This window comes from Condylura cristata, unplaced genomic scaffold (genome assembly GCF_000260355.1).
Source record: "Condylura cristata isolate star-nosed mole 26May11 unplaced genomic scaffold, ConCri1.0 scaffold00003, whole genome shotgun sequence".
Taxonomy (NCBI): Eukaryota; Metazoa; Chordata; class Mammalia; order Eulipotyphla; family Talpidae; genus Condylura; species Condylura cristata.
In genome coordinates this window covers 42519253-42544103 of record NW_004567104.1, presented here as the reverse complement: position 1 = coordinate 42544103, position 24851 = coordinate 42519253, and the positions used below count along the sequence as shown (strand labels likewise).

Below are 24851 nucleotides of genomic sequence, written 5' to 3'. Positions count from 1 at the left end.
AAAACTGTTGAAAGCCAATGATAAGTACAGACTCTTTTAATTGAGAGAAGGAAACATGTGAGTCAATGGAAGAGAATCAAAAACTCAGAAAAATATACATATATATCAATACTTAATTCAGAATAAAGGAGCCAAGACCATTACAATGGGGAAAGGAGATTCTATTTAACAAATGGTGTAGGGAAAACTGGATGCTCACATGTCAAAGAATGAAGCTGGCTCCATGCAAAAGAATAAATTCCAAATGGATTAAAGATTTAGCTGTAATACCTGTACCAGTAAAATATATAAAAGAAAATACTGGCAATATGATTCATGACTTCAATGATAAAGATGTTTTAGGAGCAAAGAAAATAAGAGCAAAAATAAACAATTGGGATTACCTCAAATTAAAAAGCTTTTACACAGGGAAAGAGAATATAATTAGATTAAAAAGACAGCCTGCTGGGTGGGAGAAAATATTTACACATTACACAAGGGACAGGGGTTAGTATCCAAGCTGTATAAACAAACTTACACAATTTAGCAGGAAAAATGAATAACCAGCCCAATTAATAAGTAGGCAGTAGATCCAAACAGAGAATACTCCAAAGAAGGCCAGTATATGCATGGAAAAATGTTCATCAGCACATTTAATAAGGATGATGCAGGTCAAAACCACAATGAGATATCAGCTCACATTCATGGGAATGGCACATACAAAAAAGCCACATACAGTACTACAGAGGATGTGGAGAGCGAGAAATTCCTACACCATGGTGAGAATACAAACTGGTACAGCCAATTTGGAAAGCAATCTGGCTTTACCTTCAAAACTAAAAATGAGAATACGCATGACTGCAAACCTGGACATTGGTCTACCAATTCTGAAACCATCATCTTAAACAATGACATGCTCTACAATGTTTACTGCAGCATTATTTATAGTACTTAGCACATAGAAACAACTTAAGTGCCCACTGAGTGAAGACTGAGGAGATGAGGTATATCTACACAACAGAATACTATTTTGCCAGAGGGAAAGACGAAATGTTGCTATTTACAGCAAAAAGGAAGGAGTTTGAGGGAATCATGTGTAATAAAGCAACTCAGAATGACAAATATTGGACATTTTACATAGCAGGTGATTCAACAAAGTAAAATACTCATAAAGGATATCTGGCACTAGTAAATGAGGTGAGCTTTCGGGGGGGGCAAAGGGAGAAGGAGAAAGGGTCAAAGTGTATAAGGGATAGTGGTAAGGGGGAAAATTATAAAAATAAGCATTATTTCAATGATGTTTTATCTTACAGGCTGCAGAAAAGCCCATACCATCCTTTGGCAATGAGAGTTGCTTCAGTCAACTGCACTGATTTTTCCTTTCATGGAAGGGAGTTAGGCACATGGTCTTCCAAAAGCACACAGAGGTTGATCCTCCCAGATATGATCTTATATCAGAGGCACATTCATCCTCTTGAACTGTTAAATGGCCACTCAGACTCAGCGATTTGTTGCGCATCTCTACTGTCCCACTACCAGTTGTATGGACTTTAAGTTCATTCATGTTTACTTACCACTCTTACTCCATGGCTTTATTTTCTGTGCTGTCAATTCATTTGCCAACTGCATCACCATTTCATCCAGTTTTGTATTTGCTTCATTCAAGCACTTTTCATAGAAAATACAAAGTTTCTCTGCATTAACCTGTAAATTGAGAAAGAAAGGTTGGCTATAACTCCTAGATTTCATGCTGAATTAAAAAGGTGTAGTCCTGGGATCCTTGTACTCTCCTCTTTATTTTTTAATATTATTTATTTATCTATATCCGGTTCACATCACTGTTCATTTTTGTGCTTCTTCTAACCTGAAAACCACAACTCATTTTGGCAAACTACACTTCCTAATCTAAGAAAGCACAAGGAACTGAGGGTCTGAGCTCCTTGGAGGCCCAACACATCTCAGATAAACTGTGTCAATGCATAGCCCAACTGGGAAAGCATGCTTCTCTAGAATTTTTTGTTCTTGTGAAGAAGGAAACAATAAACAAATGATAAATCATATAACCAATTCCTGGTATTAAATACCTATCTTTCCCTCCCACTAGAGTATAAGTTTCATAAGAGCACAGATTCCAGTTGACCATAGATGCATCCCCAATGCTTGTAAGTGCTTATCACATTAAGAGGAACTCAATAAAAAGAAGGGAAGCGAAGAGGAAGAAGAAGGAAAGAGTGAGCAACTAGGAGAAGAAGAGAGGAAATTCAAAGACTGGCCAGGCAGAGAAAGAATAGGAACTCACCTGTAAGAGCTTAATGACAGAAATTTGAGCTGTCAGAGCAATTGCATTCTACTGGCCACTGTGGCTGCAGGCTCATGATAACCCTCTTGAATTAACACTTTAATATCAAACTCCCATTTCTCAGAATTTGTTTTTCAAACTTAGAGAAAAGGATATGCCATTTGACCTTGACACTTCTACCTGATTTAGCTCACCAATCTAATGAGCAAATTCTTTTTTTTTTTTTTTTAAAGATTTGTGCATACAGAACTGGGGTCCAGGCCAGAGGCTCAGAGGAGGCGAGAGGCTTCACCAGAGACAGAGTGGGGAGCAGAAAAGGCAGATTGACAAAATACACTGCTGAGGGGAGCAGCGAGCGGGTCAGGAGAGGTCTGCAGTGCCATGTGGTCACCTCTGGGGCAGGCGGGAATTGAACTCATGCCGAAGTGGCTTTAGATTCTTAGTGCTGTGCTTTAACCCGCTGTGCCACCAGGGAGGGCCCTTAATGAGCAAATTCTTAACCACACTATATAAGCTAAAGCTAGTGACTTTGAAACCCAGACAGGACCAAGATATGTCAAATATAAGATGGTGGTATTCTCTTTACCCAGCTATGATTTGCATTCTGGTAATTAATATAACTAAAAATGGTAAGATGACATTGGTAGTTCTATAGCTCCATGGTTACGTAGATTTTACATAGCTGTTTCTGTGTTTTGTTCTTTACCGGGTATTGAGCCTCAACTCATGCAATAGCCCCATGAAACCTTTGCTTCTCCAAAGAAGTGTGCTATGGACATGAAAGAGTGTAAGAGAAGGAGAGTATCACCTACGCCAACCCCAAGAAAATGGTACAACCTGGGAAATGTGGTTATCAGCCCAGTAACCTTAATGGTAACCTAATTTTCATTACAATAGCCAAGAACCAGGAATATTTAAAAGATGACACCAGGTATGACCCTCTGGGAAACTTCTGAACAAACACCACAGAGAATGCTGGCTAAAGCCTATGTCATGCTGAAGATAGTTCTCTTGAGACTTACAGTGGTTTCTATACCTCTACTAGAGCACACCTGCTTACAGCCCACCCCCAGGCAAATGCAATGCTTAGCACATAGGCACTTTATAAATGTCTAAGACACTCAGATTAGTGCAGGCTATAGTGAGGGATTGGCCATCATGCCTACGAAAGTTTACCTAGAGGTCACATTGAAGTTTTCCTTATAAACCCTAACTTAGAGAGTTGTTTTTTTGTTGTTGTTATTTTTTGTTTTTGTTTTTTATAACTTTGTCAGGATACTATCCACTGATGAAAAAAGGAGCAAACAGCCAAATCACATATATACTCACTTGGAGTATACTTGACCTTTGCACTTCTACCTGATTTAGCTCACCAATCTAATCCACAAATTCATGCCACTCTATGTAAACTAAAGCTAGTGATTTTGAAACCCAAGATTTTCAGACAGGACTGAGAAGAGCCAAATATAAGACAGTGGTATGCTCTTTACTCAGCTGTGATTTGCATTCTGAGCCTGAGTTCCCAGGTGTCCATAGCACAGCCAGGAATGTTGCTGGTATGAACCCACACCTGGAAGAGATTCAGTGACCAGCTTCTCATACTCTGTCATCACCACCATGTGGATCAGAGCTTTACTGCTCAAGGCCATGTCTCCATTATCCACACTCTCCACTTGCCTCTACCAGAAAGCTGTAGTAGTGACATATCTAGAAGTCTATAGATGTACTGACTTTATATAGTGAATGTTGAATGGACTTTCTCCCACTTTTGAAAGCAATTTGCCAGTCAAGTTGGTACATTCATTTTTCCCATCATAATATCCCTTAAGAGTTCAAACTATCTGTTTTAGAAATGAGAAAACAGTCAGAGAAGCTAGATCCTTTACCTATATTCACACAGCTAGTAAATGCTGGAATTAGGACTGCAACTAAAAACTGTGTGCAGATGCAAAAACAATAAATAAATCAAATACCAGCTTTCTAAGCAGTTGGACAACAAAGAAATGTTAAGGATTGATTTGAGTTCCAAAGTGGCTCAATTCCTGGATTTCAGAAGAAACTGGGTAAGAATCCATATTCTTCAGATGGCCTCTGGTCATAAATGATCCGCTGCCTAAGCATGGAAAAACACATCCAGATGTGAGAAGTGGCACTTCTGCTTATGGCCCGGAGTACACTATGCTACACACCTGCTTGCTGAGGTTGAAAGAGCACTGATTTCCAGAAGACAACTCAGTCAATGTATGTGGGAATGGCAAGTGAAGGAGTCAGTGAAGCCCCAGTTTGCAAGAGACTCCTGTGTGGGAGGGCCAGCTGGCCTGTGTGTAGTAAGCCCAGAGCCGCAGTCCCTGAGCAGACAGAAAAGGCCCCTGTCCTGGGGCATGGCTTCAAATGCAGGTATCCTCAAGCATAGTTATGCTGGTATAGTGTTTTAAATTTACTAGGTATTTTCATAAGCTGGAGCAAAAGTTAATTTTTAGTTAAAAGGTGAGCAGTACAGGTATCATTCAACTGGAGTTGTATCTTCAAAAGAACTTCACTTTTAAACATAAGTATAGGTGCATGTTGCTACCAGGAAAGAAGAGGTTAATGGACTAAAACGAATTCCTCTCAAAGCTGGCTCCTAAAATGATGCATAAAAATGCTGCCTCCCAGAAATGTAAGAGCCAATGGGAATTCAAAATAATCAAGATAATTGTGAGATTGCCTATAACTTCTAAATTGCCCTGGGCCTCTCTGTCAGCATAATACGCTTTTGAAAATGTTTTGGTTTCCACTGTACCACTGAGTATTGGTAGTCTTGGCATTCTAATGCAGCAAAAGATGAAGTAAACAATTCAAGAAAAACTTCAATATAATGTTTATGCCTACGAGAGTGAACAGAATCAATTTATTCCCTCAATAAATATTTAAGGCAACAGTGAGTCAACCCACCCCACCCCACCCAACACACACACAGGATTTGGAGTTGAGGCCCATCTCTGCCATCTAACTGTGTGAACTTGGACAAGTCACTAATCCCAAAGCCACAGAATTCCCTAGAGACACTTCTAAAAGTCAATTCAAGTAACTGAGCACACAGATTATGCAAAACATGCAGTAAACAAGAGTAAAATACCTAGTTTCTCCTTAGAGATGCTTTCGATTTAAGCAAAGTTAAAAGACTGTATAATGCAGCAGTACAAGAGGGACCTCAAAAGTGCTACAGGAATTCAGAAACAGATAAAATTTTAATATGGAAAGCTGAATTTGAGCATTCCAGGGAGGAAATTTAATTAGGAAAAGATACATTGGTATGAAAATAGCATTCTAGGTTGGCTGAAGGGGAAGGTCCATGAAACACAACAGTGGGTTCAAAATGGGTAGGGTAGGTTGGGTCAGATCACAACCCACCAGGTACCTTGAAAGGCAGAAGTTTGGGGTTTGCTTTTAAGCAGGGATATGATTCAATAAAGTCATATTGAATCTAGAAATATTCATATGGCCACTCTATAAAATGGGTTGGAAAAAAGGGTAAAAACAAAAAAGTTAAGAAATCACTGCAACTGTCCAGTTAAAAAGTAATAAATAAAAGTAATGAAAGACCTACCATGTTACATGTGGATGGGAATATAATAAAAAATTGTAGACAGTGCAGAATTGATCTGTAAAAAAGAGAGAGAGAGAGAGAGAGAGAAAATAATGGACAAGATACAAATCAAATTATCAATTACAAGCTTAAAATCTGGGTAATTGTAAGAACCAACCATGTTGCCAGTAACAAATTTCCAAAGGAAATGCCAGTTTCAGAAAGGGTGCTAAATTTGGTGCTGAACGGATGACATTACTGATTTTCGAAAGAATAATTAAAGGGAAAACTAAGTGGGGGAGGTGGAAGACAGATTGCAGGGCTTAAGAGAGAGAAGGGAGAGTGGCACACCTGCTTGTTGAGTCACTCTCCAAAGACAACCCTTCAATGAGCCAACCCTCTAGTATCTGTGTGTAGCTCCTGGCCCTGTGATTTTGTTTAACTGACAGGTGTCACACAGAGTCACCTGGTTACAATGTGAGTCTACCTCACAAGAAACTTTCTGAGTCCTGCCCTGGTTTCTTGGAATACCTGCATTTAGTGCCCACAATTGCCAGGTAAGAGATTCAACTCCCCTGCGGCTGCCAAGCTATGAGAAGCCCAAGTAGCCATGGAAAGAGGTCACCTGGCGAGATTTCCTACCAGTCCCCAGCTATTCTCGCTACACCAGTCAGTGAGCTAGACATGAATGAATAAAACTTCAGATTAACTCCAATCCCAACCACCATTTGAGTTATCCCAATCAATAACCAAGAGAAATTAATAACAAATTGTTTTTCTAAGATATAATGCCTTGGGGCTGATTAATTATCCAGCAATTAATCATTCAAAACACCCTCTGGTCAAAAAGGCAGATTCAAACAAGACTTTGCTCTTTTGAGCTAAGAAAGAGAAATGAAAACAAAGAAAATGTTTTATTGCTGAGGGAAAGACAGAGTCCTATAAAATGCAGCATACAGAAAAGATAGAAAAGATGGCCTAAGTCCCCACTAGACTTATATTCAAGATAATTGAGTTAAGTTAGCAATGAGAGTGGAGATGAAGAGGGAACACAGGGTGCTTGTGTTTCTATGTAAGTAGAAATGGAATACTAAACACTTTAGGAACCATGCAATATTTCTAAAGAGAATCTCCATTTTTCTAGCTGTGGTCCCTAAACATCAAGTTTCATTGTTAGTTGGTCTCTCTTCTAGTTGATTATAAAATTCTGCTTGCAGGGAGAATTAGCATTAGCTATATACTCTACTTAACCTAAAGCAAGCCTCCTATCAACACCAAAAAAGAGGTTGGCCATTGTCTGATTTGGTGCTAGTCATTTGAGATGAGAGCTTGTATACTAGGAAGTGGTTGGATTAATGAGCTCGGTAAAGAACATGTAAAATAGTGACGAAACTTTCTTCTAGTGCTGACTGGTTATGGAGCTGCTAAAGGACTGAAGCACAAAGTTCTCTCCTTTCAGCAAAATGGTGTATCCCCTGCATTATTTCACAGAGACTCTGGCAGTAACTGAGCCATCCCTAAGGAGGTTTCCAATGCAAAGAGACAGACCACTTACACCGCTAGTGGCTCCACTTTTCCAGCCTACTTATAGAATCACTAGAAAGACCCAGATAAACTGCTGAGGTTAGGTTTGACCTAATCCATCTGAAGCACTGTAGTCTCTATAAGCAAACACCTCAAGTCCTCTATCTGGTTTGATTTCCTTTCCCTTTCCCTCCCCAATCTACGTTCATGTTCTGAAGTCCATAGGAAAGACCAGAGAATGTTTACCTGAGTTCTAGTCATTTGTTCAACATAGAAGAGGCAATTCCCTTCTAGCTCCAAATCATTGTTGTCTTTTTTATGATTTCTGCTTGGTCTGTTGCAGATTTGCTACCTGGCCCTCAAGCTGAGCCAAGCTGTCTGCATGTCCCTTCTTCAAAGGGGCCTCAACAGTGCAGTGTGGCCTCCTTCATCCCTCTGCAAAGCTTCTAAACTTCCATTTGCTGCTTTCTAGTTTCCCTCTAGCTGAGCCAAACTGCCCCCACCCCTCCTCCTCCAGCCTCTCATTTAAGTCTTCCAGCTCTTGAGTGAGGTCAACCCTCTCTGCTTCACCTTGGTGCAAGTGGTCCTTTCATCTCCCGCTTCCTCTTTCAAATCATGCATTTGAGTCTGCAGCAATAAATAATTTTGACTTTTACTAAGCTCTTACAGCATATTTTGTATTCAAGAGCCTTACAGTATCTTTTTTTCCTCACAACTAAGAAAAGTAACATAACACATTTGGTTCCCATTTTATCCTGAAAGAAAATAAAATACCAGAAATTAAATGATTTGCTCCAAATTAGAGCCAAGAGCAGAATTAAAATTTGCAGTTCCCTCAGATCTTTGTTAAAGCAACTTCATTAAATTATATATGTGGAAGGAAACCTTAGCAAAAAGCTCTTTATAAAGGAATCGGAAATAACTTTGATATTAACAAGGAAAAGAATTTAAAGATTATGAATCTGTATATTTTATACCTCACTCATTTGGACTTCCTTTACCTGACAATCTCAACTGTTAGGAACTTGACCAAAAGCTGATCAATGGAATGAATACTTCCAAGATTAAGAAACTTACTATTATAAAAACATTAATTTTATAAACCATTCGATCAAACTTGATTACTTGGTTTCTTAGAATGCAGGTGATTTCAAGTGGCGGATTTGAAATAAATTAGGGTTGGTGGGGGACTAGGGAGGGAGCAGCAATCTGATACCAGGAAAGGAAGAATCATTAGATGAGAAGAGTTGTAAGAACTCTGAGAACCTCACATTCTTTCAGTGTCAAGGCTACTAATCTTAGTAGCAACCTTGTAGTATAGCACAGTGAGGTCATTGACATGACCTTCACTGACATGACCTTCAGTAACTAGATACAGGCTAGGCTTGGGAGGGAATAGAAGGATACCATGGCTTAGAGAAAGCTAATTTCTTAGACCATACCAAGTAAGTAGACTGTCATATTTATAGATGGGTGGTGATAGCAAAGGTGCTAACAAAATTTATGATTTTCACATCCAGGAAAATTGATTCTTTTCCAACTAGTTATTTTGGGATCCCAAACCTTTATTCCAAACAATATTGTCACTGAACTAAATATTTCTGAAATATTTTTTCAGAAAATCATCTTCGGAGCATTTTATTTTATTGTCAAGGTAAGAAAATTTATGTTCTGGATACACTGAATTTCTTTTGGACAAAGCCAAGTGTCATTTGAAAATAAACCTAGTGAATGTAATAGATAATCACTTAGAGATTGACATTGTGTCTGAAAACATGTCCATAAAGCAGTGAGACTGATAATTCGTTGACTCAAAATATAAGAAGATAATTGTCAGAGACCCCAAAATTATTTTGAGTAGTGGTTACATTACTGAAATGGATTCATTTTCCACAAAAAATATACATCTGTATGCATATATAAGCTATTGTACGTGTGTCTAGTATGTATATATATTTAAATTACCTTAGAATATAGACATATAAAATAAAGCGATCACATGGCCTAAAACTTATAAAATAACTACCCAGTATCAAATAATGTTTGTGGCTTCAAGTCATTACAAAACAGATTTCCAGCATAATTAACTTCTAATCCAAAAGACTAATCATCATAAAAAATTAAATTGCTAACACTGAATGCTTAGCATGGGTCAGGTAACAGCTTACCACTTTCTGCTGCATTTAATAATATTAGCTCAGAGGTTGTCAGGAGGATTAATGAGTGAAAAAATACACGTGCAGGGTTTTAGCACAATGCCTAGATAACAGAAAACATTCTACAAACTGTCTATTTGTTTTAATTATCCTCAAAGAATTTTGAGCTTACAAAGTAATTTATGCCAGAGTCATATAGCTGTAGGGTGCTCCAGGTTACCTTTTTAACCACTGTTCTTTTTTCGTCTGTCTATAGTTGGCTAAGGACATGGAGACCCTGGCAACAGATTGTCACAGAAACACATGGTACATGCAGGTTTTTGATAACTGATTACCTTGTGCTCTTTGACCATCTTCTGAGCCACTATTCCTTTCTCATTCTCCATGTTTGAATTCATCTGATATAAGTTGTAATTCTCCTCTGTTAAGAAAATAAAAGTATAAAAATGAATTGTTCAGAGTGACAAACTTTTGTTTAAATGTTTTAAAATTATAATAACACAAATTCATTCTCATTGTCAATTTTCAACTATTTCATCTGTATCTGAAGTCTTGGCTATTACACGCAATTCTGTTCCTTCCCCAGAGTAACTACTGTAATGAATTTGATAGCAATCTTTCCAGACATTTTTCTAAGTATTGACATGCTGGAGACTATGAATAGAAATAATTCCATTTTCTTTATTGTGAAAAATAAAGAATTTTATGCACTTGTACTTTTATTTCTATAATGTATTTTTACCCAATAATACACTAAAGATTTTTCTAGGTTGGCCCACACATAATTTCATTCAAAAATTAACTAACATACTACTTTTCTTGATGTAGACTTCCAATATTAATCCATTCCCCTATTTACAAACACTTAGGGTTTCTTCAATAGTCTGTTTTTAAAAATAAGCATGTTCAAATATATGTTCCTGTGTACAAGAAAGTATCTCTCTAGCATGGACATTGTCAGGGAATTGCTGGGTCAGATATAGGTAGATGCTTACAAGTATAGAGCACTACGCTTTGCCTTTCTATAGCAATGTTAGATTATTATTTCTGTATATGTGTGCTTAATATTGACCTAACTCTAAGGTTTTCCTTATGGGAGAGAATAGGTTAGCAGGAAATTGCTTTATTTTGAAGGCCCTTGTTTATTAGCGAGAGCAATGAACTAACCGCTTGCTTGTGTCCTTTGCCCATTTTTCCTACCTGGTTGTTCACACAATTGTAGAATTAAGAATTTACTCTTTATTATTCATGATATTTTTATATCTGTTGCAAATATTTCTCCACATTATAATTTGTTCCTATTTTATTTATGTTGGTTTTTGCCACATAAAAATGTTTAAAAATTTCATGTAGTCAAATTTGTGAAAATAATCTTTTTATGTCTGGTTTTCTTGTGATTTAAGATTGACTTGCCAATTTTCTAAGATTGATCACCTATATTGTCTCCTGATGGTGTGTTTTGTTGTTGTTGTTGTTGCTGTTTTTACTGCAGTAAGAACAGTAAACATAAGATTTACCCTGTTAACATATACTTTAGTATACAAAGCAGCATTGTTGACTACAAGCACAATGTTGGTGTATAGCAGACTTCTGGAATGCCTCACCTTGCATAACAGCAACTTACTATCCATTACTCACTAACTCCCTCTTTCCCCTGGCTGCAGCCTCTGGAAGCCACCACTCTTCCCCATTTCTATGACTGAGTATTTCAGATGCATCATAAGCGTGGGAGCCCACACATGGCTTTCTGTGACTGCTTTAACCTATTTTCCTCCAGATTCATCAAATGAAGAAATTTTTCTTCATTTTCAAGGCTGAATAATGATGCATTATATGTATATACCACATTTTCTTTAGCCATTCATCCATCAAGGGGTATTTTGATTGTTTATCTCAGCATTTGTGATTAAGAATGCATTTTGTGGGCCCTCCCTGGTGGCGCAGCTGGTTAAAGCACAGCACTGACAAGCTAAAGCCACTTTCCCATGAGTTCGATCCCCGCATAACCTGGAAGTAACCACATGGCGCGGCAGATCTTTCCTGACATGGTGTGGCAGATCTTTCCTGACCCGCCCGCTGCTCCCCTCAGCAGTGTACTTCAGTCGATCTGCCTGTTCTGCTCCCCACTCTGTCTCTGGTGAAGCCTCTCGCCACCCCTGATCCTCTGGCCTGTACCCCAGTTCTATATGCACAAATAAATAAATCTTTAAAAAAAAAATAAAAGAATGCATTTTCTGATGGTTTTAAGGCTTTGTTTTTACATTTAATTCTTTAATGAAAGCAGATTTAGTGAGTAGTGTGAGATAGAAATTAAGATTTTAACTTCGAAAATGAATAGCTATTTGAATAATCTCAGCACTATTTATTAAGTGGTGTCTCTTTACAAATTTAAAAGCCCACTTCTATTAAGCAATAAGTTTCCTTATACACATACATGCATTTAAAGAAAAGTTTTCCAATGAAGTAGAAACATGGATTTCCACAGGGCTGGTGCTCTTTGACCTGTTGCCTATGAGGGTGTAGAGCATTGTTTTCATTTTGCTGAGTAAAACGGAGACTTCTCAACTGAACACTAAGGGAAACCTTATCATTTCGTCTTGTATCATTCTATTCCATTCATAAGATTCCTTATTTTATCTTTTCCAAACACCTATCAAGTTTAGTAACTTGGCAGTAGAATATTGATCAAGCCTCCCTGAGATGTATAGTGGCAATTCTTTGCTCACACAAAAGAAAATCAGAAGCTCATGGAAGTTCACTGGTTTCAATGGGTACCCCAATTAACAATGTGCTCCCAGCTTTAACCTGGCCTTATCTCACTACTGGACTTCATGGTTTCCCCCTCACATTTCATTCACCCTAATACTTAGAAGATAACCTAGATTAAAAACTAATAAGGCAAAAGGGACAAGGAGAAAATTCGTTTCACTGAACAGTGAAACAGGAGACCATCACAGCCTGACTCCTTGGGTTATAAGGAATCTATGTGAACTGACAGCTATTTTTGAATGTGTTTAGATTTTGCTTGAGATGTTAAGGCTTAATATTTCTGTAGTAAATTTTCACCCAAGAAGCCTATGAATATAAAATAGTTTTATCTGTCAAACAAAGCAAAAGGGGTTTTGTTTTGTTATTTAATGTGATCAGAGTCTATCAGACTTCACACTAGGGTTGCTTTTTAATTTTAGAGATTAGTTTATGAATACAAGAACTGGGGTATAGGCCAAAATTGCAGGGGGTGAGAGGATTCACCAGAAACAGAATGGGGAGTAGAACAGGCAGATGTACTGAAATACACTGCTGAGGGTAAGAGCAGGAGAAACAGGAGAGGTCTGCTGCACCATGTGGGTCACCTCCCTGTCCTGGGATCGAACTCGTGCTGCAATGGCTACAGATTACTTCATACTGCTGCGACTTAACCCCTTGCACCCCAGGGAGGCTGCAATTTTTAATTTTTTTTTAATTAAAAAGAAAGTTATGCCATTGGTCTCATCCTGAGCAATAGTGAGCCATTTTTATTTTTTAACTTGTAGCCTCAAATTCCAATAATTCTCATCTCATATGCTTTATACCTTTCATTTGCATCTGTTTGTCAGATGGCTTCTCAGTTATATTCTTCTAGATTACTATATAGCTGTAAAGGGTAGTAAATGTATAAAGTGCAGAAAAAATTCTCTTTCCTAGACTTGTTATCTTCCCCCCTACAGATACTGAGATATGTGGCCCTGGAGTCACAAAGATAAATGATGTGGGAATGCTGTTCTTTCCAATTCTCTCCCAGACCCTGATGTCAACAAAAAAGGGGCTTACTTCCTCAGCTTTTCTGTGAGCTCCAGCCAGCTGCTTTCTAGGTCCTCCTTACTTTTCTGGTTCTGCTTTAAATTGCTTCTCCCTTTCACAGCTTTTTCTTCCTTGCTGAAGGACACCCTTGAGCTGATAAATTATGATACTTTTGATACTATTTAATCAAACAAATTGGTAAAGTTCATACTTTATTAGATGTGTTCATTAACCAGTTACTGTATGGGAAAAAGGACAATACAAATTCAGATTCTATGAATGACTCCCAACTATACAGCTACTTTAAAATAAATGTTACCTGCATCAACAGGAAAATAAAAGAATCTAGAAACTGTCAATGACAAAAGAAGCCTTTAGAGATTAAGGAATAGGAGCCCCACCCTAGGGAAGGAACCAGTGATAATTGGCCAGTGAGCCTTGTTTGATCACTTTCTGGTGACGGGAAGCTCACTTCACCTGGCAGCTGATTTCATGCATGGGCACATCCCCTTTTACTTGAGCTAAAAGCCAGAATATTCTCTGCAAATTCTTCCCACAAGTTTGCTCTCTGGAGCCACCATGAGTGAGTCTGTGCCTGCATGATTATCTATGCATAGTTGGCAGCGGCCCTGGCTTCCCCATTCAAGATCACTGATCCTTTCAAACACATTGCATATGACCTGAGGCCATGTAGCAGCTACACTATGACTTTTGATCACTGTTATGTTTACTTTTTACCAACAGAAGCTATTTCCTCTAACTCTCAAAAGATAAGAAACTCAAATGGGGGAGATTTCTGAAAGGTGGATATAAATGCCTGAAAATGATAAACTGGTGAGAGGGGAAAGAAGGAGGTGGGGAAGGGAGGAAGAAGAGGAAGAGCAATGAGCATGTAGACACCACACAAACACCAATAAATCCTCATCATGAGACTTTGTGAGACACAAAACAGTGGAAATTGGAAAAGAGTGAGAAATGCTAGGTAATAGAAGAAACCGACAGAGAGGCATGAAGGGGAATAAAGCAGATAATTGAAAACCAAGTCCTAACCCCCTTGTCAGCATTTTATAAAGTCTGAGTTTTTAGACTAATAAGAGAAGACAATATCAATTGAGGAGGGGAAAAGAAGAATGATGTACACACCCATTCAAACTTATCTGAAATCCTAAAGCATCTTTATTACTCACAGTGTTGGAGGTAGAATAGGTACAAGGTACAATCTTTAGAATGTACCTATAAGTACTTTACAATAGAAAAGCTTGTGACTCACACACCTTTCAACTACACATAAATCTCAGCACACCACTTGAGTCACAGCCCGCCTTTAGTCCGATTCTCCATCATTAGTGTCAACAGAACTATGGAACCAAGCAAGCGCCAAGTTATGTGGGGTCATGGGGGAAAGGCAGTGGTACCCTTTTATGATTAACCTTAATGTTCTTTATCTACTACCCAGGGATGAAAGGTGCATTTGAAATTGGCAGATTAGGTACTTAACAGGTGCTGAAGACATCATCATGGAATAAGTGTTTTTTCTATATTAATATTTTCATTCCACATTTAGACATGATAATGCTGAATCAGTAATTTGATGTGGTTGATGTGGGGAACAAGAAGATACTGGACCATGGTAGAGGACTATGGGACCTTGGTGGAAGTGGAGAGGTAACATACATCTGAAGAGATGTGAGCCAATACCCCTAAATCATATAGTGTCGGAAGTCAACATATAATAGGCCCTCTCTGGTGGCACAGCAGGTTAAAGCACAGCACTAAGAAGCTAAAGGCACTTCAGCACAAGTTCAATTCCTGGCCAAGGAAGTGACCCACATGACATGGCAGACCTCTCCTGACCCACCTGCTCATTCCCTCAGCAGTGTACTTCATCAGTCAGCTTGTTCTGCTCCCTACTCTGTCTTTGGTGAATCCTCCCACTGCCCCTGCCCCTCTGTCCTTTACCCTAGTTCTGTATGCATAAATAAATAAATATTTAAAATATAGTACACTAAAAAAGATCAAAACCTCACAGATTACATTCTGGAGCTGCTTATATGGTAGTGGCCCAGTGTCCATTAAGATAAAAGCACCTCTATGGGACAGATCACAGGTATTGTGGTGGGAGAACTATGGAGACTATTCCTAAAGGGCGAAATCAAACACTGTCCAAAAATGAACAATGATATCAGAAAAAAATTTAATAAAACAAATAGCACCTGTATTCCTAAATAACAATGGAAACAAATGAAGCTCATAAATTTTGCAGAAACTGTCAAGATAAGTTAAAGGTGGAGGTTGGAGTCTATAGAGAAAGCTAGCCTGCTAGACATATCGTGACCTACCTTTTCCACTTGCTGTTTCAATTTTAATGTGGCTTTGCTCAGGTGGGTCTCTCCCCTCAGACTCCAGGCTGACCAGGGTCTGCTGGAGGGCCTTCCATACCTCATCATCACACTGTGCACTTTGCCTATCTCCTCTTTTACAGACTCCACTTCCTCAGTCAAGTTCTTGATCTGTGGGAAGACAACAGCAGCAGCTTCATCACAGCTACCCCTGGAAGGTTGGGCATAAAATTAAGGGTCATCTTCTCTCATTGCTAGGATTAAAAATAAATAAAATCATGAGGTCTCCACTGTCGAAAAGAATCAAATTTAGCCAAGTTTTTCAGACTTGAAAAACTCTAGGGCCCTCCCTGGTGGCGCAGCGGGTTAAAGCACTGCACTAAGAAGCTTAAGCCACTTCCGCATGAGTTCAATTTCCGACTGCCCGGAGGAGATCCACATGGTGTGGCAGACCTCTCCTGACCCGCCAGCTGCTCCCCTCAGCAGTGTACTTCGTAGATCTGCCTGTTCTGCTCCCCGCTCTGTTCCTGGTGAATCCTCTCATTCTCTGCATCTCTGGCCTGTACTCCAGTTCTGTATGAATAAATAAATCTTAAAAAAAAAAACAACTAATTTTTCTTACATGCACAAAAAAGGGAAGTTGACTATACAAGGTCCATGTGTTTTGATGAAAGGGAACCATGGCACAAGAGATTCTATTTAATTATCTGCCCAAATTACAGTGTCATGCTGGGTACTATTTATTAGATTTAATACAGACTCCAGTTAACTTTAATCAATACATAGATGCACAAGTTGAAAACCTCAACAAAAACAAAACATCCAAGTTCTTAACTGGAATTAAAGTGACCTCACCAAGGTCAAACTCCACATCAATGACAGAAATGGGGATTCAGGCACATCCCAAATCACCTTTTAGTAAACTGCATCAAGCTCACTCTCCCTCTAAAAAAGTGGATACTACAGGCCTGATGAAACCCTTCTGCCCTTTCAATTAGATTTCAGATGCAATAAGATTGCAACAAATGAAAATGTTTCATTGGGGAGATTAAGTGAGGGTCTATAAATTTGAGTTGGAAATTTGAATTGGAACAACACAGTTCATCAGACCCTTCATTTTCTGCCAGTTTAACTCCCATGGCTGCAAAGTTGCAGACCACTGTTAATTAATTTAAGCAGATCAAGTCTGGTAACCAAAGCCTGATTAGGAGTGGATTCCAGCATGAAGGCTTTTCCAATGTTACAGGAAAAGCACCTGTGTCCTGTAGCATGCTTCTTCTGACTTCGCCAGTATTGTTTCCAGGTCATCGATTTCTTTCCTCAACTCAGAACATTCATCTTTGGGTTTCCGCCCCCTGGCAGTCCGTTCAGAATTTATCTCCTCTTCTTCCTCCACAAACTCAGACAGCTTCTTGACTCTGGCCTCCAGCTGGATCTTGGATTTAATCAGCGACTCGCACTGCTCTTCAACATTTGCCAGGGTCTCTTGCTCCTGCCATGATGAGGAGAAAATTGTTGCCAACAGCTGGAAGTAATTTATCAGCCAGGCGAAAATGCTGCTTAACACATAGCAAAGAGATAATTGCCTGCCCTTCTGCACAGCACTCTCACCTACCTTTCCTAAGCAGTTGAAATAATATTCCCAGTTCCCTGATCTTATTATTGAGAAGTGGAGGAGTTGCTTGTGTTTGGAGGTGCTTTCTATCTTTCAAGTCATTCAGTAGATTAGATTACTTCTTCTAAAGCACTTAATAGAATCCTAGTGGTCTAAAGGAGCTAACATGCCTCCAAAAATCAGTGGTGAACTGCTTAAATCACAGCTTCTAGAAGCATCCAGGTGGATATTTAGTTTGAGGCTGGTACCTGTTCAGAATATTGTCTGAAGACTAGATGCTGTGTTTCTCAGACAATGGAATATTTATAGTATTATTATAAGATCTCAGATGCATTTGTTTAATACATACAGGTATCTTCTAATCAACAAAACTGTGCTTTTTTATTCATAGACTGAATTCAAATTCATGAGATTACTTGCAATCTCTAACTAGATTTTACTATTATTTCCAAGTGAAATCTTTTCCTCAATGATTCTACTAGCAGTAAAATTTACAAGTTATACACAAAGAAGGTAAAATGTCTTTTCCTTATTCCCTCTCAAATGCACTGCCTCCAGCTGAGTTACCCACTCATCTTGTGTTATGGGTCAAGTCAAAAAAATGAAGGGTTTTATTGCTTTTTGCTACAAAAACACCTTCTGTCACTTTAAAACACTCTAATTTGTTTCCATTAGAGGCTAAGTTAAATCCCTTCTCTATGAGCAAGTTCTTAGTGTAGATCTCACTGTAATGAACCATGTATACCTCCATCTCCCACCTCTAGCCCTCATCCTCCACTCTACCATATGCCAGTTTGGGCAACTTACTGGCTATCTATTTGCCTGGCCTAAGCCATTTCAGCTACTCAGATCAAGAATAGAAAAGGGCAAAGATGCAGTTTATTGGCCTCTGGTTAACTCCTGGCAAGAGAATAACTGCCAATAAGTGGGAATCAAGTGGGCACAGACAGGAGTATGTGTGTGCGGGGCAGGGAGGCATATAATAGTAAATCTCCAACTTTGCTGAGGACCTAAAAGAGAAGGACTAAATTAAACACAAACAAAAATGTCAAAGCAGAACAGGTCCATATATATCAGAGACGCTTCCCATTATGGGAAATAAGAACTTTTGCCCTGAGTCCACCCAATTTGGCAAGCATAAGAGTGACTTGCTCTGTTCCACTCAGCATGTGTATGAGACCTGTCACCATCATCCAATGAGGAGGAGAGTACAATCAACCATCCTTGAGCTCTTCATTAAACAGGACAGTGGAATTTGAGGGCCAGCTGAGCAGTGGTTTGGCAGTTAACAATAGGACGATCCTTTCCCCGGTGACAGCTATTCTATCCTATACTCTAATGTTAAATGGAATGGGCTCGCTCAGTCATGCTGGTGCTTGAATAAGTGAATGATTTCCAAAGAATCCTTGTGTACTTGCTCCCTGCCATGTTTAGCTATGTCCTTTAAAAATAAATTGTAAAATATTGCACAGCTCTGCCAACTTCTCAAGTCACAGTGACAGATTGAACTCATTTCTGCCTTCCTGGGTCTTCCCTGGAATCAGCTTCTGCATGTTTCCTGTGCTTCCTGTACTGGCCCTTTATCTTGTATCACAGGCTTGTGCCTACCACCTCCTTGGGTGCATTCCTACCTCCAACTTTAACCCGGGTAGCAATGGCTACTCACTCTGCCTACATGAAAAATGATGAAAACTGAGAGGCCTCTCTCCTAAGCCAGAAAGCATATGATATTATAAACTGTGATTCCCACATTTTGGATCTTAACATAGGCTTGGAACAGGGCCCAGGAAAGAGTATTTTTAACAAGCATCCCAGGTGAGGCTGATCTAGACTCACTGCTATATTATGTACATACCATAGGGTCCATTGGAACTTTGTCCACTAGGATGGCCCAAAACTAAAACAACTTGGGCTAGTCTAAATTACTAAATATGCTAACTTCAGTAAGTTCAAAAAGCAAGAAAAGCTGCTTTATATACTGGCATTTAAACCCAGTATTTTTAACTTTAAAATTGTGATTAGTGAGGTAGAAAATATAATATAGAACAGCAGGTGGCTGAGTAATGCCTCGTTCACTTTTGTCTTGTTATAATTTAAGGATGAGGAAAAAGAATGATTCCCCAACAATGTGGTAGAGTTTGTATGTTCTCCATGTCTGGGAGTCTTCGCTGGGTACTCTAATTTCTGCCCAGATTCCAAAGATGTACACGTTGTCTAAATTCTCCCAGTGTGAGTGAGGGTGTGGATGAGTGCCCACAGATGAAAGGGCATCCTGTCCAGGGCTTGTTCCCACCTTGCTCCTGGATCTACTGGCATAGACTCTGGCCACCTCAACCCTGAGTGGGAATAAAGTGGGCTAGAAAATAAATGATTAAAAACAAATTTTTGTTCAATACTAGAAGTCTTTTGGGTCTTAATTTAGAAGTTTGGTGATGCTCCTGTGACTAGAAATAATGCCATAGGAATTTTATTCTTGTTTGTATCAAATAGACTTTGATGAAATTCATTCAATATGCATCATTTTGCTAACCAAGACTTCCAAGGAGCTACAGATGATGTTGAGTGAATACTTACTGGGCAATTCCAATCTTGCCTTTGGGACATTTTGGTGGTTAGGGAGGAGACAGGCGATAGGGAGTGAGTCAAGGCAGACCAGCATTAGGTTGGAGTTGAAGGCCCAAATGACAGGGCAAGGACTTGGGTTCTCTACTGTACATATTGTAGGATCTGATTTTCAGTAGGGAAGCAAGTTGAGGTTTAAGGCAGTGTTCTCAGTCTTTACTGGATATCAGCATTACAGAAGAGTATCCAGACCCACACAGCCCTCCATGATCAAAATATCCCCAAGTGTACTCAACCAATCTTTCCTTTCCTAATGCTTCACTAATGATTTTATATAAATCAGGTTTGGATACTTTAGTTTTAAGAATCTGGTTGGTTGGTAATATTAATTTGAACTGGAGACAGGAAGGTAGGGAGACCAAATTCAGGAAAACCAACTAAAACATACAAAATCCTGAAGATAGCAGGAAAGCATTTCTCGTGCTACTAACATATTGGTTTTTGATTTGCTAATAGATCATGTACTACATACAAAGCAAATTAAGACACATAGCCTTCTGACTCCCATCATTGATTTATCAGTTTGTCCCTTCTTCAAAGAAACCCTGCCAAAGAAACCACATCACTCTGAAACAAGGCCTCTAAGTGGTGTCAAACATTGTTTATGTTTGATGAAATACTTGTTATTTGTAACCTATGCACCTCTATTCTTTTCAACTTAACATCAGCCTGCAAAACAAGGGAATCTAATTAAAACTTGATTTGAAAAACAAATGGTAGAACCACTCACGGCCAGCAGCTGAAGTAGCAGGTCATTCTTTTTCCTCATGAGGAAAATTTGCTTGGCTTTTAGTTCCTCTGAGATTTTGATTCCTCTAAGACTTTTTGCTTTGGTGGTACACAGTTTTCCTTCAGCCCATCTCTCTCCTTTCCCTTTCTGGTAGACTTGACAAGGGGGCTTGATCTTATAGAAGAAACTTATCCACGGCCAGCTCTCACAGTCATGAAAGCTCTTATGTTTCACTGAATCAAAAGAATTGCATCACTAATCAAGAAAGATAAAAGAAAGCAAGTTAACCTAGACTATAAGAGATTTTATTTACAAATAAGATCTAAAATAAGCTCATCTTTTTAGAGTCATGAAACATTCTCTTTAGTCTTCAAAGCACTTCTACATCTATTACCTTACTTGGCACTGGCTTATGAGGGACTTCCAGGGCTACCAAAATTGTAAATTAATGTCCTGAACATGCTCCCACCATAACTACTCTTAAAATGGGAGCTGAGGCTGAAAGAGGGTAAGAAATAAGGAGGGAACTAGAGACATGGGCAGCGTAGTTTGGCCATCTTGGTGGAAGGAGGGAGACAGCCTTAATAGTTTATGGGCTTGTATTGTTATACTCATTATACTCATATAGGCTGATATCTTCAGAGAATTTCAGTCATTGTAAATGAGGACTGGAAAATCCACCCACTGGCATATAGAGATGTCAAAGAAAAGTACATCTGATATGGTTTGAGCTTAGGGTAAAGGAAGTAAAGCCTGCTTCAAGGACTGTTCTTTTTATCATGAATAGCACCACTGAATAGCACCATTGGAGTGTTTGAGGTTTAAATTATGCTACTTAATAAGTCCAGAAAAATGCAATAAATTATCATAATAATTCTTTACACTGGTAATACAAGAATATACTGAAGAAAATACCCTGAAGTCAAGCAACAGAAATTCACTTAGGTAAAAACCTCCCTGAAGATAAGCTTGCAATTCAAAATTACAAAAAAAGCCATTAGTGAAGATGAGCACCTATAATAAAAGGTTTGATTAAATAAGATAATTGAACCATCTGGTGGATGCCATAAAGTAATTATTAAAAAATATTAATGTCATAAAAGTAAATAATTGAAAAAAGAAATAAGTCCTTGTAATTCAGGGGCAAGCAAACAAATTTGAAAGTGGAACAAATAAAATGTCTAAAACTAAAAAGTATGGTAACTAAAATCAAACACAATCCTGGAAGAACTAAGCTGTTGATTAAACACACTAACAAATTGTAAATTAATAAAATAAACCTAAAGTGTAAAAAAAAAAATCTTACACTACTACAACCAAACCCATTAAAGTCTAAAAAAGGTATTTCATAAATATTGTAGGCTTCAGATTTTTTAAAAATATGTTTATGCAATTCCACCTATTTGTAGACAATAGAACAAAAGTATGTGATTTTTTTAAAGACAGAAAAAACTGTTTAACAAAATATGAAAGGAATCATATACATGAAAAAAAATCCAGAAAACATTATCTCAAAAAGGAAATGATAGTTTTCCCAAAGTCTGAAATAAGACAGTCAGTAAAAAGGTTTTGAAACCTGAAATGCCACAAGTTGGTGAGAATACAGAGCATGGACTTTCATGTAGTCTGATGAAGAGTAAATGAGAATCCATCTTGGCAACATCTCATTAACTCTGTGTATAGACTAAAGCCTAATAAATCATAACCTGGAGAAATGGCTCTTAAAAGCATGGGCCTCCTTCAGCTACTTCCCACAAATTATCAGAGCAAAGACCAATATTTTGAGTAACACTATCACTTGTGCAGGAGGATACATTTACAAAAATGTTATTGTAAAACCATTTGTCACAGCATATATTATAGATGACTTGAATTTTTTGAGTTGGAAAATGAATAAATTATTATATATTGATGCAATGGAGTGCTATGTGGTAGGGAAAATCCATAATCTAGCATGAGTTTTATTAACATTAATAAATTTAAAAAATAGCATTGAATGTAAAGAATACTTCAGGATAATACATACTGAATATTATATACATAAAGACTAAACCACAAAAATCATGTTAACTTTTTAAGAAGATCACCATATTTACATATCTATGTAGGTATTGGCTCAAGGGAGCTATTAAAAAATGCCAAGAGTTGATTTGTTTTGGTGATAGCAGCTCTGAATGAGCATTTTCTACATTTTGTGCATTTGAAATATTTCATAATAATTTTTAAGTCACCCTATGATACAGGGAAAAAAATGAATAGTAAAGACTTCATTTTAGAGATGAAGGAAGTGAACTGTGGGAAAATTAGTCTTATCCAAGCTTTCACAACCAGCCCTAGAAATCAAGTCCGCTGATGCCCAAACTCCTATACACTAATATGCCAAACTAAGCACTAGTTGAAGGTTAGAGAAGACTTTCAGAAAGTATCTTTGATGTCACTGTGTATATTTTTCTTCTTTGAGGAAATGGAGGAATTAATATTGTCAGTTAAGCTAGTTATACCAAGATCTGTGGACTGCTTTCTATAAGGTAAACTATGCTATGGGAAAAAATAAACAACAACAAAACACTTTTCTCACCTTCCCTTTGTTTGGAGGTTTTGCTTGCTTACTTTCCATGACTCCATTAAAGAACAGGAAAAAACCTCTCCTACCAATAGGTTCATGTTTCCAAAACACCTGGGCACAAAAATGAGGCTCCAAGAATTATGTGTTATGGGGGTACAATAGTTTGCACTTTTCATAGTGCATGAAGGACAACCTCATTTGATTCTCTGAGAAGAGAAAGATCTAGAAAAAGGAGGCTGAAGCATCTCCATTATACTGAGAAGGAAACTGAAAAGCAGAGACACTAAATGTCTTTCCTAAGGTGTCTTCATCCTAATGATGAACTAGTGGAGAACTAAGAACATATTTAATTCTGAGACGGGTATTTTCCTACTCTATATATGCTTATGACCTATAATGTATACTTATAGAACTGGGGAAATGGAAAGCAAAGACGTCTTTACTGCTTCCTGCAGAAACCCTGCTGGCTCCCTTCCTTTCACCTGTTTGCTAGTAAAGCAACAGCCTGCGTGGATGGAAGCTTCAATTAAGTATAGACAACATTTCAGAGATTCAATTCAGTCTCCATATCTTTCTTCTGTACATATTTCTTCTATATGCAGCTCTATTATCCATTAATAGAGATTTAAGGATATTAGAGCTACATGGATTTTGGATTTAAGGGGATATAATAAGGGAATTCTGCCATCATATATCTCACCACACCAAAACATATCGACTTGCAGTCTAGAGGACATCAGCCAAACAAACAATGCATGCCTAAACACTCAGGAAGAGAGGAGAACAGAATAAACTGATTCAGGATTCTTTGAACCTGGGATTCTTGTTTACCTTTGTTTAAAATCAACATATAGCAGTCAGTTTGGAAAATCTTCACAGCATATCCTAGTACCTTCCAAGAGACCATAACAGCGCAGCTGCTATACAATCAAGTAAGGGTCCATCACACCTGAAGAAAAAGGATCCCACATACACAGTGTCAAAAAAAAATTATTACCCTAGATTTTGCCCTAATTGTTGCATCTTGAATTAAAGAGCTTGAATGTGGTGTCCTATGTGTGTTAAGTGATCATTTACTCACTGCCAACCTGGTGAGCCTCCCAGTAACCAAGTAGGATTTACCTGAAATTCCTTAAACTAGGACAAACCCATTAGTTTACAGTTGGTAGGATCTGAAAAGCAAATACTCCCAGAAGATGAAAAAGATTACATTTTGTTAGAATATAAAAGCTGGTATTATATCTGTCAACCAAAATCAAACTAGAGAGGGGGATAAGAGATTATCAGAAGTAAGAGGATAAACAAGGAAGGGGAGAATGGGCACATCACACAATTCTGTTGACTATCTTGCCTGAGGAAAGGACTTGGCCACATCCTGGCCCATATTGTCCCCTGATTCTGTTCAAAGTGCATACATCGTATTCTTCAGTATAAGCAGTCTCCAGCACCTCTTGTTCATCTGATAAAATGCCACTTGAACTTCAGCAACAACCTCTGGTAGAAGCCTTTGATACACCATCTGAGGAGCCACTGTATCTCACTCTCAGCAAGTCTTCTGGAAGAAGCCAAGAGGTACTCTCTTAACACAAAGGCCTACTATAGTGATTGAACAAAAATGGGAATGAAATGAGTCTCTGCCTATGCTAAAGGTCACATAAATTAACTACACCAAT

The 24851-nt window shown here is 38.3% G+C and overlaps 1 protein-coding gene across 1 annotated transcript in view; it reads right to left on the bottom strand.

The window, feature by feature from the left end:
* The window catches only part of MYH15 (myosin, heavy chain 15), a 122130-nt gene that overhangs the window by 40193 nt on the left and 57086 nt on the right, over window positions 1-24851 (bottom strand). Inside the window, 15 exon segments of the mRNA XM_012730576.1 lie at window positions 1554-1683; window positions 7617-7688; window positions 7690-7780; window positions 7782-7846; window positions 7848-7874; window positions 7876-7940; window positions 7943-7997; window positions 9862-9945; window positions 15646-15816; window positions 16901-17137; window positions 20613-20686; window positions 20689-20779; window positions 20781-20815; window positions 20818-20867; window positions 24071-24127. Of these exon segments, the coding sequence (XP_012586030.1) occupies window positions 1554-1683; window positions 7617-7688; window positions 7690-7780; window positions 7782-7846; window positions 7848-7874; window positions 7876-7940; window positions 7943-7997; window positions 9862-9945; window positions 15646-15816; window positions 16901-17137; window positions 20613-20686; window positions 20689-20779; window positions 20781-20815; window positions 20818-20867; window positions 24071-24127 (1304 nt within the window).